The sequence below is a fragment of the Gloeophyllum trabeum genome (genome assembly GCF_000344685.1).
Source record: "Gloeophyllum trabeum ATCC 11539 unplaced genomic scaffold GLOTRscaffold_00010, whole genome shotgun sequence".
Taxonomy (NCBI): Eukaryota; Fungi; Basidiomycota; class Agaricomycetes; order Gloeophyllales; family Gloeophyllaceae; genus Gloeophyllum; species Gloeophyllum trabeum.
Window position 1 is genome coordinate 770,045 of NW_006920419.1, and position 15,279 is coordinate 785,323.

A 15,279-nucleotide genomic window follows, 5' to 3' on the forward strand; every position below is an offset into this window, starting at 1 on the left:
ACACACCTAAAAGAATATATTCCGATTTTTACTCTAATTAAAGTGTGATACTGAGCGAGAAAAGTGCACCACACGCAACACACACCAGATAGCCATAGTCGGCATTTGCCGAGACGTGTCCATTGACGCGTTTTCGACGCGTTTTGATAGAACACGTCCCTTCTGGAAGCACCGGCAAATGGAGATCAAGGCAGGGATAGCTAAGGACGAGGCTGGTGCCCATCAAGTCAAAAGTAACCAAGAAGGCGAACAAGATTAATGCTCTAATCAAAACAGTCAAGAGGTATTCTGAAGGCTATCCTTTTTCAATTTTATGGCAGCTTCTACAGATAATACAGACCCAGGGTATGAGGACTCAGGGGAAGAAGAATACTAATTCATGATTACCATATTGCGCTTTTTAGCGGTATAATAATTCTCTTTATTGCATATATGACATCAATACTACTGTAGATATTATACCAGCTGTATTAAGTATCAAAGTTTCTCTTTATCGTGCAGGAATAGATCATTCAGTCCGAGGTTGGCAGAGGAGAACGGCCTATGGCGCGAAATGATGCGCGTGTGACAATCACGGTCACACGGACATTTGGCTGGCCGACTCTCATTCAATTATGGTCACTGACAGGACGCGCAGTGACGTCACATCTACTGTCGGGGCTGCCTAAAGTTCCCACGCTCGCGAAGCTCGCGTGCACGACCGCGCCCCATTTCTGCATCGGGCGATCCGATACGGACACCCAGTCTGGAGACTGTCCGTAAGGTGGCATGGGTGTCCTTCATATTGTGTTGACATTGTCTCTATAGTGTTTCTCCGTAGTGTAGTGGTTTGTAGCTTGAGGTTGAAGTTGGTGGGCAGGCAAAAATTATGGACGTACCACATTGTAGTTCTTAGTGTATTCTGCACAGGTGCCCGTTTACCTCGGCTGTATGAGAATAACAAGCGGTTGTGGAGACTTCAATGCGTCAAGTCAATTGCCGAAGACGAAATCATGGCAATGGGCACTATGAGGAGTGATGCGCCTTACTGTAAGCCTCGTGGATGCTGCATGGCACTCGCGTTGGATGGACATGATTTCTCTGATGCTGAACAGAATGAACTCGTGTAAGAAACACTGACCACGCACGGCTATTCCGTACTGTATCCCCAAGTAGCTCTGCATATTGATGATAAATAAACAGCGAGTACCGAAAGCAGCTGAGGATCATAGAAAAGCGCACGGGACTGTGGAGGTGGCTGGCGAGACCGACACAGGCCGTTCATAGCTCGTAAGTTACTGTAGACGAATATTACAACAGCTCAAGCATAGGACACGAACATACAAGTACTATCGGATACAAAGAGGGACTATTCATCAACGCTGGCCTTCTTGAGTGTATCCTGCCAATCCATGGCTAACTTGGTCAACGTTCGACTTCGTGCTATTGAGATTTATTAGTTCCACTTCGGTATCCCAACAAGTAGAAGAGGTACCAAAGACATTCAAGACTTCTCTCAACAGATCACGTTTTGAGAACCCTAAGACAGTCGGGGACCAAGAGTCATCCTTCCCAGGGCGCCTAGTGCAAAATATCAGAACCACCTCAGAAAGTACATATCACGCCCCACGTACCAGTAAACAGGCCCGAACAGCTCCTTTATCAACTCCTCCGCTTTACCTCTGAATCCCTCATCCGCAATCTTCTTCGCATAGACAAGCAAGACCTGCTTGAACTCCTGCGGACTCTCCACACTCTTTGCTGCATGCAACTTCGTCTCCAGATGCCCGAGTGTCATCGCGATGTTCCACCACCCCGGCCGTGCCTGATCCGGTTCGACGTACCCCTCCTCCCCAGGACGGGGGTTACGCAGCTCGCCTTCGATGCAAGAAACGACGCCACGCGCGGCGACCTGGCTGTTCGCTCGCTGGCGGCCCTGCCATGCGTCGGACCCGGCGGCCCACCAGCGCTCGCTCAGCTTAATCCAGGAGGACAGCGATGTATCGTAAGAATAAGCCACGCCGTTCGATACTTGGATCACCGGGGCACCGTTGGGGCGTACGAAAGCTGACAGAATACTTCGACCTGGAGGCTCGAGTAGAGGCTGGACTGACACTGGAGGGAAAAATGTCGACCGTTTCTTCACGTTCCTAGCGAGGAGGTCAACATCAATCATATCCTGATCGCAACATTGGTCCTACCAGGCATATAGCATTCCCGACGCTGTGATCGCCATCAAAGCGCATTTAGTGCCATCAAAAAAGGCAGGAGGCGATCCGAGCGAAAGAGTCGGCATTAACCTACCGCCTCAATGAGTGGACTGCCACCTAACAATGCAAAGCACGCACCGTCTTCCTTGCGGAGAATATACATTAACACTTCCATCCTCGGTCGCACAAGCACAATATACTTGCGTCGCAGCCAGTGCTAGCACCGCACTCGGTAGATAATCCAACCACTGCGTCTGCTTCCCTTTCACAAGCACCACCTCGAAGTTATCAGCATTTTCCGAATTCTTAGCCTCGAAGACCAAATCCTCGCTTCCCTCAACCTTCACACTCAGATACGTCAGTAATGGCGGCACACTCAGCACACCACTCGGCCGCCACTGGTTCGGCACACCGACGACAGCGGTCGTCCGCCCGACGATCTCCTTCACAACCACCTGCTCTCTCGGCCTATCCCCACCCAGCGTCCTCGGCCTACTGGGCTTCAACCCGTCGTCCATCAAGTCTGCTGCACTGGCCTTCCTCTTCCCCTTGCCAGCTGCTGAAGCAGAGTCATCTAGCGCTTCGATCCGCACATCCATCCCGCGCTCCATATCCACGTCAAATGAGAAGTCCTGCGCCGCGAAGCTGCTCGACATCTGCATCGAAGATCCAGGGGGCGATGACGGGCCGCTCACGCTGAACGGCGGGGGCTGCAGCCGCATGCTACTCGGGGGCGGTGGCATCGGCTCGTCGAACACGCGTGACGTCGACAGTGGGGGCCGGAATGCTGATGACGACGACGATGCCTCGGGCACGGACGCGGAAGGTATTGATGTCGGCTGGATGCGCTTCTTGTCCTTGCGCTTCGCAACAAGCTTGTTGATGCGCTCCCCGCCGTGCCCGTTCGCCTGTGCATCGAACCCGGTCTGCTGGGCCGGCATTGGCGCAGCGGCTAATTGCGAGGGCACGGTGTGTGAGTACCCTTCTGGCAGCGGCGGCGGGACGAAACCGAACTTGTGGAGGTACTGTTTCTGTGCAGAGAAGGGCGCGATGCCTTCGAGCTCTTCAGGGTCAAAGTTGAAGACGCCCAGCGTGCCGTCCGAGGATACTGCGTACAACGTGAGACCGTCCCACGACCTTTAATAGAGTTTATGATTTAAGTGAATATTACGTCTGATAGTGAAAGAGTAATTATACCAGCTCAGATCCATGATTTGTCGGTCGAAGGCCTCCTTTGCGACGATGATCGGTCGTGCAGACTTTGTCTGCCACACAGAGACAGATCGGTCATCGGCGCCTAGAGCAACAACAGAGCATATATTCGATGTCTTCACTTCACCGTCTGGGTCACGCAGGAAGATGTGGGGGTTGTAACACTAGGTAAACGCATCAATGAAGTATCCGAGCATGACTACTAGTACCTTGACGTACAGCGACTTCGACTGTGTTTTCATGACCAACGAGACTGATCTCACTAGTCCACGTGTTGCGCGATATGACAGCTGCGATGAACACAAAACCCTTGTTATTAGTGGCATTTGAGGCCGTTATGTGTGCACCGTCAGGAGACCAACTTAAGTAACTCGTCAATGTAGTTCAGTCAGGTGACAACGGAAATGTACCTCAGTCTCCGGAAGAACGTGCTGCCAGGTGAATCCTCGAACGGTTTCCTAACTTCCGCTTCTAAGCCCCAATCGGTTGTGCGCCAGATCTTGACCGAACGGTCGTCTGATTGCGTCGCGAGGAACTCCCCAACCGGGTCCCAGCATACACCTTTGACGAAACCATTGTGCGAGTCTAGTTTGCGCAGGCGTTCTGCAATCGGGTTCCGGTAAGGTTTGGTGGTTTTGGTATTGAAATGGACGAGGGGGAACAGACGAACCTAGTGTGAATCCGCACCATACGATAACCTGCGAGTCCAAGCCTACTGAAGCAAGGTAGCGATCTCCGGGAGACCAAGCGAGATCCGTAACGTCTACAAGCAGTCAGTATACCGTAGTGAGTAGATACACCACGTTACGCATACCGCTCTCATGTCCTGGTAGTCGCTTCATAGGTTTCCATCCTTCTACGTTCACCTCATCCGAACCCCAGACCTTCCCTTTAGCAGACCTGTAAGCTGATCAGCCAGCCCCCATATCCTTCCTGCATAGAGACTTACGGGTCCAGATCCCATATCATGACGATCTGGTCGTCACTCCCACTCGCAAGCCACCGCCCCGAATGTGCCCATCGCACGCACAGGACAGGCCCGGTGTGCATTGTAAGTGAACATAGCGCCTTGGGCGGCTTGTTCGACAGCTCTGACACCTCGTTCAGAATGGGTTTCGTGCTCCATATTCGCACTTTCGCATCGAGGCCCCCTGTAGCGATCCGAGAGTCGTCTGGGTGGACATGGACGGAGAATATGGAGAGGCGCTTGGTTTGGTCGCCCTTGATGGATGTATCTGCTCAGGAGATGTTAAAGCTGGATTACCCTCGAAATTCACGTCCCCACCTTTGTGTGCCACCCAAGCTGGTTTAGTGAACCTCATTTTAGCGCAAAGCGAGCATGTACACGGCAGGCGTTCGCGTTCGAACGTTCAATGCAAGTGCGACCTGCGAAGCTTCAAGCACCGGAAAGATGCCGACCACGTGGCACGACAGCCCGTATATAATGCAAAAATTCACGCCAAATGTCCCTTCACGACCAACTCTTACCACTCCTTCGAACCGACGTGTCTGACTTGGAAGGAGTAAATTATGGTGGTCAAGAGTGAACCGGATCCACTTTCGCTAGCAGCTCTATGTCTTGTCTTGGGGCAGGACTATGATGGTCTTCTAGATAGTGGTGAGATCTACATCACTCGTTCCGAGTCGGAGGGTATCTTCGAAGGACACGGAGGTGGAAAAGACTGCATGAGGAGACTTGTACGAGGGAGTGGGGTGGGGTTCGTTCCATTTGTTCGAAACTGTGTTGCATATCCGTAGGAAGTCATATGGACAGGCTTTCTGTACAATGCGTGTGCCCACAATGTCTGCAGTGTGCACGTACGTCCTGTTACAGAGTTCGACGGTAGGCGTTTGCATTATTCACATATTGAGGATCCCCCATCACCTGGCGCTCGGTGCCTATCGGTATCGTGTACATATCTCGGGATAGGAGGGCGGACTTCTGCAAGTGTGAATACAGCGCTTGCGAGGGACATACAATTCGCACTGAGAATTTTGATCCACACTCAACTACCAGAGAGGATACTTGGTGCGTTGGGCAAACTGCTGGTACACGTCAATAATGTGTCGGCTCCGGACAAGCTCCAATGCAGACGCACCAGGCTGGTGAACCAAACATCTACTCACCCATGTCAAAGTATGTGGATCAGAATGCGAATAATATAGGGATGTCCCTGACATACAACGCTCGATATCCCGCCGTCAAAGTGCGCAGCTCCCCAAACCATGTAACCGCGCTATCCCACTCGTCATCACAAGGTGGCTTGTGAGGTTGAATCATAGTCAGAGCCACTGAACATGGTGCAACTCCACATGCCACAGTGTGCGAAAGGAGGCCTGCAGATAAGGAGTAAAGCCGTCACGCTCCCCCCCAAGAGATGGACGCAACCTCGTGGACTGGATTAAAACATTGGCAGTCTGCCATATTAAGGGCTGCCAAGGTATCAAAAGACGGGGGAGTACGACTTCCGAGCTAGGAAAGCAGCCCTCGAGGAATCATGTTTATACAACTGTTGGGCAAGGATATGGTGTGGGGGTCAGGCGGGAGCTGGGAGCTGGGAGCGCGACCATGGGTGGCAGGTTCACGATCGAAGGTTAATCACCACAATCACCTATGTTCGGGGTGAAGCCCAGCCTCTGAGTCAACTATGCACTGACCGTTGGTATCTGCACCGGCCACTAGTACAGAGTGTGCGAAACCATTCGAAGTCCAGACGAGCACGCACGCCGACTGGGTTAGAATACCAGGAAACAATGAGGGCGGAGCATAGAAATGCAATCTGGCAAGATAACGACTCACTCATGGGCATGGATTCGTGACATACACGAGACTGCCGGCTAGGTCAAGGATACGACCAGACGGCCCAGCAAATGTCACGAGGGACACCCGGGATCTAGTTACGGGAGCGAGCCTGGTAAGCATCCACGGACCTTGCGTACTGTGTTAAATCGGATTGAAACGCGAGTTCTTTCCCAAAGGCAGCGAAACAGCCGTCGATCTTGCGAAAACTTGGACGGTCTGCCAAATCAAGGCGAGGGAGCTGCGAACATGATACTGGATGGTGGTGTCGGCATCGGAGCTATACGAGTTGCGCTAGCTTGACCCTGGTACGAGCATATCGACAAAGTGACTGAGGATGCGGTAGCTGAGAATCGGAGACTGACTGCACGACGAGATCTGATTGCAGGAAGTCCACAGAAACCGCAGAGATGGTATTCAGTCGGCCACACTTGGGGAAATACCCAGCCAGACAGGGGCCTAACGCTGGTTACGGGGACAGGAACACAATGCCTCGTGGAGCATCAATACGGACAAAACTCGATACAGGCTTATCAGATAACAAGATCCGGACGCGCAGAAGAACACCTCGTCGCTGGTAGAACTGCGCGAAAACCCATGATGAAAGGGGTGTGAGTAGACTTCTCCCAAGGTTCGTCACAGGAGCAAGAAGACTCTGAGTCCGAAGAAGAGGTGACGTACAGAAGGATTAGACGCAACGACCAACCTTTTGCAAGGCGAGGATACGCCGGGTGAAAGGCCATTATGACGGGAATGCATGGATTTACCGGCTCCGTCGTAGCCAGGAAGGGCATTACGCATACTTATGGGGGAGTGCGCGTTCGATATCGCAATTTCGGTGCAGGGAGGCCAGGGTTAATACGAGCTGGGAGTTTGCTGCGGCTAGTAGTCGAGTGAGACCTCGCGTCAGGGAAAGCCGCATCCACTTAGCCACGGCGCGTCACGAGGGAAGCAGGTCATCAGTTACGACACAATATCTCAAGCTCAAAGCTCACACCTGCTGGATTGACACCGAACTTGGAAACCAAGGTCCGCTGGTATGACACCAAGGGAACCTAAGAAGCTAACGGATCTAGCGGTGAGTCTTTTCCCAGAGATAGCAAAGAACGCGCCGATCCTCGAAAAACTTGGACGGTTTTCCGGATTGGGGTGGTGGACGGCGATCGCCAGTGGGAGGGGTATATAAGGTTGACGCTCAGCGGGTTCACCGGGCGTATTAGGTCGAGGTGGTGAATCAGAACTTTGTTGGCGTATTGGGAGCGACGAGGAAGCCAAGTTCGACGATATCAGGCAAGTCCTACCTACCAACGCATCCTGCCGTGTAGTCAAATATCAGCACGGACTTACTAGCCAGCGGGAGCGAGACTGAGCCGTTGAATATGCCAGGGGAATAGAAACCAGCGGTCTCGTGGAGCATGGAGCATCGAATCGTCTCGGTAGCTGGTTCCCTTATCATGTATCTCGAGATCCGGACGCCACAAATGCCAGTCGCTGGAATTCCGGGGAAACCGCCGTCGCTCTGAATCTGCGCCTGGTTTCGTTTGTGGCATGTGAGCAGAGTCGTCAGAAATTCTGAGTGAGGCCGAAGAGAAGAATGCGGGGAAGGTGACGTACAGAGGGCCGAGGATCTCAGCCGCTTCCGGGAAGATGAAAGGCAGACTGCGAGAGGCGGTGAGAGTGCCGCTCTGAACCACGTTTCGAGGCTTGCTGGCTATGCAACCCACCGACAGCAACCTGCACACCTATCAAAGTGGCAGGACGAAAGCGCGTTTGATACCGCGCTGCGAGCGGCCCTGAAGCCGGAGGCCTAAGATCCTGGCAACATGCCACGTTCAAACTCAGAGGGGTTATTCCAGAGCCCCCGGGTGTGCTCTGCAGAGTTCCATCTTGACGGGGCCTATTACTTTCAAACTACCCCAGGTTCGGCGGTCCCAGGTTACGTCTCACGAAGCAGCAAGAAGGTTAATCGCTTAATGGATATGGGCCTCATCAGCCCCCGAGCGGGTTCATACAATGCATTACCCCCGGGGGCGGACACGAGTATCAGGCTTCGATTATCCTACAAACGCACGCAGATCACCAATCAGCGGCACGCCATGAGGCCGAGCGGGGACTCACGATGACAGGCTAAAATGAAGTGTTACAGACAAGCTTTGCGTATCGGTTGGGAAGATACGCTGTACCATGGATAAGAGCCGTAGTTTACTACATCTTTGAAAGGCAGCGGGGTAACGAGCGCAAGGCGAGCCGCTCGGGCATAGAACGCGTCAAGTCCGCGCGTGCGTCAGGCGACCTCTGATCCCTGCCTCATGCGTTGGTACTGGCAGCAAAAGGCAACAGACCGTGCACTTTCCAGCGTCGTGCCCTCCGAATCTCATGGCCAGCCGTAAGCAGGACAAACGGGGTATGCAGCAGGGCCATGGATGTGGCGGCGCGGGTCAAACAGGGCAGGCGGCTCGCCACCGGGAGTTGCCGGCTGGTCAGTTGAGACTGGCAGAGAAGTATTTTGATGTGAATTGCCACCTGCGTATTTCTACAACACACCCGACTGCACCGCGATGGCCTGCCCGCGCCAGTGCTAACAGCTGCCCCCGCCGACTCCGACGTCCCCTATGTCACCGGCGCCGTCCAGCATGTCGCCGCCGCGCCCCATCCTCAAACGCTCGCCCGCCACCGCCCCGCTCGAGTCCCCCACAAAAGCGCGCCGCGCCCGCGAGCAGGGCGTGCGCTTCCCGCCGTCGCCGAAGCTCACGCGGATGCACACGACGCACTCGCCGTCGTCGTACGACCGCTCGCCCATCGTCGTCACCCCCAACGCGTGCGCGCTCCCCGCGCGCGGGTGCCCCGGCAAGACGTACGTCCTCGGCGACGCGCCCGCCGCGCAGAGGACGGGCAGCCACCCGCACCCGCGCGCCGTGCAGGCGAATACGGGCGTGGGCCTGGGCATACAGCTGCGCGGGAGGGAGAGGGAAAGGGAGAGGACCGGCGATCGCGATAGCGATCCCGAGCGCACGCCCACCCTTGCGCCCAGCCATCCACCGCCATCGGCCGCTTACCTCCCCATCCCAGCGCTGATACCCGATCTCTCCTCCGAATCCGACGAGTCCGATGGCTTCAGCAGTCCGCCGCCGCTGCAGGCGTCCTTCGCCTCATCCACTTCTTCCTCATCCTCCTCCTCGTCCGCCCAGATACCCATACCTATACCAAACATCAAACAACAAGGAAGGCAATCATCATATTTATCTTTTAACGACCACACCAGCATGAACGACCACATGACCTTGACTACCCCCACCGCTACCCCGACCAGCACGCTCCCCCCGTCCCTATCGCGCGACGAAGACAAGGCGCGGCGGAAACGGCAGAGCCGCAGCAAGCGCGACCGCGACGTGCGCGAGCGCCTGTCGCAGCTCGAGATCGGGTGGGAATCCGGGCACGGCGTGGGCCACGAGGACGGCCAGGCGGACGACGACGACGAGGGCGAGGAGCAGTACACGCCGCCCGCGTACCGCCCGTTCTCGAGCCGCATGGCGATGACGAGCTGCCACCTTGCTGAGAGCGACGAGGGGTGTCTGGCTGGGTTTTGAGCTGCGTTCGGCGCCTGAGATCACGACGAGTCCATTTTTTACTTATTTATGGGTGTTATTATTGTGGAGGGAGGGGGGGAGCGCCAGTGTGCAGGACTGTTCCATTTTGCATCGCATTGTATATTGAGAACGAGAAGGAAGAGAAGTACCGAAAGCAATTCAATGTGTTTTTATCCCGCTGCCACATCCCGGATCGCCGTCGCGCCAGGGTCATGCGAACGCGCGCCGCGTCGGGGTCAATTTCTCTTGACCTGCACAATGCTCTCCATTGTCCGCAGTGGCTGGACTCGACAAGTGCCATGTCCAGACCTTTGACTATGGTAAGGTCAACATTCCTTTGTCCCTCCTCGACCATTCGCTCTCTTCAATCCTTTCTACTGAACCCCCCTCCTCCGACATGCTATAAACAGCAGACCCACGTACAATCCCTGGGAGCGCCGTCCTGCAGGACCGCCCTTCCCCCATCAGCAGCCAATATACTCGCGCCCGGGACGTACTTTGCCCCGCATGACGAGCTGATTACGTCTGTGCCGTTCAATAATGCTCAGGCTGCGGGCGGTGGGTAATATATATGTAGAGCTCCCTATCTACAGTCTCGTGCTGTGCTTACCCGCGCTGATAAAGGTCGACATCGCATCCCCTGCGACGTCGCCGAAATGGCGATGTACTTGGACTGTGCCAATCGCCCAGCTCAGCCTACACGCTAGGCTCCGCAACTCGGGTATTAATGAGTTCCCAAGGTAGGGCATCTCCTGGACAGGATGTGCCGTATCGTGGCAACCCCGGTGTCCGAGTGCGAGATGAAGGGCGCTGGTGGGTGGTGAGTGGGTACATTTTCTCTCACGATTGGGGGGAGCAGGGGAGAGTCAAGGATTACTGACGATGTGTCGGCGCTTTGCCACACAATAGGGACTTGCTCGTCAGGTATGCACCCATGTAAGCATTGCTCTGTTGACTCCCGAAGTTCTAGTAACTGATCATCTATGTAATTGATTGCAAAAGTGTCGAGCCGATATCTTGAGGGGCCTTTTGAATCACTCTGGAGCCGCACTTATGCTCACATTTCCTCACATGGCCGGGGACCCTTCCTCCACGCAGCCCAATACCACAAGATGGACGGGCGTACTTGCTGGTCCACGCCACTGTTGGGCTCTCGGGTGTCTGTGCGTATCTTAGATCAGGATTCTGAAGGTGACTGGATGGTACACGTTTGTCATGGAGGACACCTGACCGGTCATCTACAACGGCATCGCGAACCATGCAGAGAGAAATAGCCCGAAGTGGCCCTCTGCCGATTTCAAGAGATGATCACACCTCAGCCCCGACGACTTGTTTTGCAAAGGCTGCACCATCGACGCTCTCAATCCCGAAGGATTAGGGTACCTCTGGTTCGTCTACGGGGAGGAAGTTGCACCGCATCGCAATACTCTGGAATCACAGGACAATCTTCGAGCAGGCGAATGACTTGCAGACTGCAGTCCATCGGAGGTCCCTGGTATGTTGCACATCCATCGCAATGATACTATCTCAAGTACCATTGCATTGAAGGGTACATGCAGCCAGTGCAGCCTCACGGACGCCTGGGGCATCTTCTTTATGAGCCACCACCGTTAAGGTCTTGTGATCCACCTGCTCTTCTCGTCCGCATACCCTGAGGAGCCTGCAGCTTCTGATTCTTCGTACGAAGTTCAGAAGGTCTAGACTCATGCGCGAAAGGATGAGAGGTTGCCATGCATCCCCGCCGCTCTTATCCCGCACCACATACATATACCGATTTCCAGAGCACCAAGCTCTAGTGTTGATCGAGTGCCAATGCTCCTCCAAGTCGTCGTCGCTGTCGCCAGCGTCAGTGCCGCGGCTATCGCCGCCGCCGTGCCGGACCCGCCCCGCACAAACCAGACGAACCTGCCGCCACTGGGTCCCGCCCTCTTCAACGCATCCTCCCGCGTCGCGATCAACGGCAGCATCGACGACGTCTGGGCGGCGATCCTCGACTTCCCCTCCTACCCCAACTGGAACCCATTCGTCCGGTGTGTCTCCACCCCCACTCACCGTCTCCCCTTAGTATCGCCAGCTGAACGCACATACTGTAGCTCCGCCGTGCTCACCGACGAGGCCTTCATCCCGCTCCCCGCCTCCGAGCAAACCTTCGCCGCGAACAGGCACGTCATCTTCCAAGTACAGATCCCACCTCTGCCGCTCCCCGTCTCCGCCAGCACCCCTGCGAACCTGCTGCACTCCCAAGTATCCTTCGAGAACATAACCGCGCTCGAGCCTGCCCTGCGCCGGGTAGCGTGGAAGCAGGTCATGCTTCCGTACGCCCTACTGAGCGCGGAGCGCTGGTCCGCGGCGAGCGTAATTGCGGACGGGCCGGACGCGGGGAAGGTGCTGTACGAGAGCCGCGAGGGGTACGAGGGGGCGCTGGCGCCCGTGCTGCGGACGCTGTATGAGCAGGGCCTGCAGGAGGCCTTTGATGCGCAGGCGGTGGCGCTCAAGGAACTGGTTGAGAGGCAGTGAATGCTGCGCCTTTCCAGTGGGTGTCGCTTCGGGCAGGTTATGCGCGAACTGTAATCCGGGATCTCTTGACGGTGTCCGAATTGCTCACTATCGTTCCCTGGGTCTATTTCTTGTTGAGGATGATATTATGGAATCATTTCTGCAGAACACAGATATATGGATGGTGTTACAAGATATGTCGCGGACGATACTACAATGCAGAGGCCAGACGAATGTACGTCCTCTGTAGCCAATTCAGGGCGTATTGTACGCTGAAAACTTAGAGCTACCGAGAGCTCAATTCGAGGATGATCCTGAGAGACGTCTAATCTAATCCTGGATTGAGTTTAGGTTCGACCGTCAATTAGCGACCAACACGAAGAAGACTACTGACCCATGGATTAAACGCCACATCTTCGACAAACGCTCGATCCTTCGCTTCGTCCTCCACCCGCCAATCTAGCAGCTGGACAGTTTCAGCCGCCTCTGTGTCTGCTTGTGTGTGATGGGCCTCAGGCTCCGGCGGCTTCGGTACAGACTCTGGTCGAGATTCCTGGTCTTGATGAGCCGCATGCAACCCGTTCCCCGGGCGAGTCTGCACAGACTCCCATGGATTCCTCAGGGCAGCAAAGAGCTCTGGGGCTGATACAGCCGGAGCCTGTGGCTGGGTACAGCTGATCTCGGTCGCTCCTATGGAGGTCGATGTCTGCTTCCCTGATGACACTACGTCGCCCAATCCGACAATCTTTATCCGGAGAATGTTGCCTGCCAGACCGGTCAAATTCAAGCCGGTGCCGTCGTTGACGAGAATGGCGTGGACGGTATTCTGCAATTCAGATATTCAAGCGACTCAAGCGGACAGCGTAAACCGCCGGCAACGTACCTGCGACGTGCTGCCACTGTCATCTACTGTTTCATCCGCCGCGTGGGCCACTTCGGACTCTGAATCCGCCGTAGTCTGTAACTTCGAATCAATGATGATCTGCGCTGGTCTCGGTGTCTGAGACGTACGAAACTGTCCATGCCATGCGCCTCGTCACTCCGTAGAGCTTCCTGCACATAAGTGAGGACATCCAGGCGGGAGACGATAGTCGAATATGCTCACAGTATCAACCACAGGGTGCACCTCTGCATCATGCTAGAATGGTATGTCAGTCCCTTCGGTTTTTTTTTTTTTTTTTTTTTTTTTTTTTTTTGAATCCAATTATGGTCCCGAGGGCGTTGCCCTTATGTTGGACCTTACATACAACATGCTACAATCTATGCTGCAGGACGCGGAAGTGAGACTGAAACAATGCGTAGCTCCCCCCGATTGAGGTGCGGAGCTCGCGGGAGACCTTTGTTAGAAATGTAACGGCGGTGGCGGAGTGAGATGATGTTCAAAAGAAAAGAAGGTCAAAGGCAGGAATCCCGGCCCAGCGCATTAAAAAACCCCTGTGGGGAAAAAGCTACTGAGCTCCTCTGCCAAAGCCTGTAGGCTCTCGTCGCCCCCAAAGAAGATGAAGACCAGGATTTGATGGGTTTCCACCTCTTTGAGCATCCCGAATATAGATGTGGTGATTATTGGATGATTGGTATAGCAATTAAAGTTGAGGTAGTTTAGGCATTGATACTGGCGATGACTAGGAGGCAAAGGTAGTCAAACTGATCACTTAGGCTTTAAGCTCTCACCGTAGGCTGGATTGAATCGTCCGGTTTGGTGTAGATACTTCAGCAGGGGTTTGACGTGGCGGGACAGAAGCGTCGGTAGATGGATCGCAGTGCGGCGAAGCTTCTTCTGCAGGGTGTGGCGGGCGCGTCGGTACTGGTCGCATTCGAGAATAACGTGTCGGACGTCTTCGCGATGACCGGGACAGTGGGGACAGTCAGGTGAATCCGCCTTGCCTATGCGGTGTAGATAGCCATTCAGCGGGACGTGGCCGGTGCGCAGTTGCATAATGAGGGAAGCTTGAGGACGTGTGAGGCTTTCCGTGAGGTCCAGGTATGAAGCCGACGGGAGTTTGGCGTCAATCGCTGCGGTTTTGGCATAGCGAGGGGATCGCGCCCATTCGATCTGCCACGTGCGTTTCGTTTGGGCACGGTAGGCTTGCTTGATCGCGGAGACACTGTGCGGTAGCGGGCCTTGGCAGAGAACCTGTGGTAGTTGGTCGTTAGGACTGACTTTACCTTCTGCAGCGAGTTTTGCCTCTTGGTCTGCATGTTCATTTCCGGGGATCTTTTCATGCCCAGGAGACCATCGGATAGTAAGCTTCAGGGCTGGGTTGTCTTGGAGGAGAAGCCGAGCCGCTCGTCGGACGTGCTGGAGGATGTAGAAACCGGGTCTTCGTTGGTGGGATGGTAACGCCTGTATGACAGCTGTATTATCAAGGCTTATATGAATGTTACCTTCCAGGGTTGGCTCGCGGCAAAGGAGCTCTAGACCGAGGAGGACACCTATACCCTCGCCGCCATAGACGATTTGTCGGTTAGTCGGGCCAAGGCAGTAGCGGAGGGTTGTCGGCGGGCTATTTGGTTTCAGTAGCACAGCAGCAGCTCCGATGTTACCTTTGTAGCCTGACCCATCGGAGTACACACGGATAGGAGCGCTTGCGATTGTTGCTTCTTCTGCTATTGCAGCCTCTTTTCCAGCAGCGATATGCGTCTTGAAGGGAGCTTCCCAGTTCGGCGGGGGTCCTACAGAGTCGATGGTCTCGATTTCCTCGGGCCGGATTTCGAAGTGGTGGAACAGCTCGTGAAGGGCCGAGCGGTGTCGTTTCACATACCGTCGGGAGGTGCGTCGAACAATTGGGTGTAGCGGATGGGTCTCGGGAAGCGTGGCGAGGCGGAGGGTGGCGCGGTGACAGACCAGGTTGAGTTGGTGATGTATCGGCCATAGGTTCGCATGGGCATCTAAGGTGTCAGTAGCAGTACTGCGAAGCGCACCTGTTATACAGGCAGCCGCCGAGCGTTGAATGGTTGCAAGACGCCGTGTCACCGCAACAGATCCGGCACGATA

General features: G+C 54.9%; 7 protein-coding genes across 7 annotated transcripts; 3 read left to right on the forward strand and 4 right to left on the reverse strand.

Annotated features, from left to right (window-relative positions):
• Window positions 1-1,146: 1,146 nt before the first annotated feature.
• GLOTRDRAFT_63216 (WD40 repeat-like protein) lies at window positions 1,147-4,785 on the reverse strand. The gene is made up of 12 exons (XM_007869730.1): window positions 4,687-4,785; window positions 4,351-4,636; window positions 4,216-4,301; window positions 4,072-4,164; window positions 3,812-4,004; window positions 3,621-3,762; window positions 3,387-3,565; window positions 2,328-3,326; window positions 2,181-2,279; window positions 1,614-2,129; window positions 1,475-1,560; window positions 1,147-1,422 (listed from the first exon to the last, which is right to left on the reverse strand). The coding sequence occupies exons 1-12, from the start codon at window positions 4,721-4,723 to the stop codon at window positions 1,349-1,351; spliced, it is 2,790 nt and encodes a 929-aa protein (XP_007867921.1). The 5' UTR covers window positions 4,724-4,785; the 3' UTR covers window positions 1,147-1,348.
• Window positions 4,786-4,931: 146 nt separating this feature from the next.
• Window positions 4,932-7,570, forward strand: GLOTRDRAFT_122197 (uncharacterized protein; the record flags this gene model as incomplete). The annotated part of the gene is made up of 9 exons (XM_007869731.1): window positions 4,932-5,119; window positions 5,160-5,219; window positions 5,332-5,430; window positions 5,843-5,995; window positions 6,085-6,136; window positions 6,244-6,316; window positions 6,590-6,812; window positions 6,983-7,230; window positions 7,422-7,570. 9 exons carry the CDS (start codon window positions 4,932-4,934, stop codon window positions 7,568-7,570), a joined length of 1,245 nt encoding a protein of 414 aa, XP_007867922.1.
• A 1,264-nt stretch (window positions 7,571-8,834) lies between these two features.
• Window positions 8,835-9,967, forward strand: GLOTRDRAFT_139787 (uncharacterized protein; the record flags this gene model as incomplete). Its single annotated transcript, XM_007869732.1, has 1 exon — window positions 8,835-9,967. The coding sequence occupies one exon, from the start codon at window positions 8,835-8,837 to the stop codon at window positions 9,786-9,788; it is 954 nt and encodes a 317-aa protein (XP_007867923.1). The 3' UTR covers window positions 9,789-9,967.
• Window positions 9,968-11,669: 1,702 nt separating this feature from the next.
• Window positions 11,670-12,059, forward strand: GLOTRDRAFT_13603 (uncharacterized protein; the record flags this gene model as incomplete). The annotated part of the gene is made up of 2 exons (XM_007869485.1): window positions 11,670-11,818; window positions 11,882-12,059. Coding segments are annotated over 2 exons (327 nt in total), but the record flags the coding sequence as incomplete, so codon positions are not given.
• A 341-nt stretch (window positions 12,060-12,400) lies between these two features.
• On the reverse strand, window positions 12,401-13,110 carry GLOTRDRAFT_139788 (uncharacterized protein; the record flags this gene model as incomplete). The annotated part of the gene is made up of 2 exons (XM_007869733.1): window positions 12,401-12,620; window positions 12,679-13,110. Coding segments are annotated over 2 exons (438 nt in total), but the record flags the coding sequence as incomplete, so codon positions are not given.
• A 730-nt stretch (window positions 13,111-13,840) lies between these two features.
• GLOTRDRAFT_78639 (uncharacterized protein) lies at window positions 13,841-14,337 on the reverse strand. The gene has a single exon (XM_007869734.1). It carries the CDS (start codon window positions 14,218-14,220, stop codon window positions 13,933-13,935), a length of 288 nt encoding a protein of 95 aa, XP_007867925.1. The 5' UTR covers window positions 14,221-14,337; the 3' UTR covers window positions 13,841-13,932.
• On the reverse strand, window positions 14,212-14,550 carry GLOTRDRAFT_24029 (uncharacterized protein; the record flags this gene model as incomplete). The annotated part of the gene is made up of 1 exon (XM_007869499.1): window positions 14,212-14,550. A coding segment is annotated over one exon (339 nt), but the record flags the coding sequence as incomplete, so codon positions are not given.
• Between the last annotated feature and the right edge of the window lie 729 nt (window positions 14,551-15,279).

Excerpts from the sequence above, each read along its gene's own strand:
- GLOTRDRAFT_63216 (XM_007869730.1), bottom strand. The coding sequence starts at position 4,723 with ATGAGGTTCACTAAACCAGCTTGGGTGGCACACAAAG. Across the intron at positions 4,637-4,686 it reads AGCTTGGGTGGCACACAAAG|ATACATCCATCAAGGGCGAC; the intron begins GTGGGGACGTGA and ends TCTCCTGAGCAG. Across the intron at positions 3,763-3,811 it reads ACGTTCTTCCGGAGACTGAG|TTGGTCTCCTGACGGTGCAC; the intron begins GTACATTTCCGT and ends GAGTTACTTAAG.
- GLOTRDRAFT_78639 (XM_007869734.1), bottom strand. The coding sequence starts at position 14,220 with ATGCAACTGCGCACCGGCCACGTCCCGCTGAATGGCTATCTACACCGC.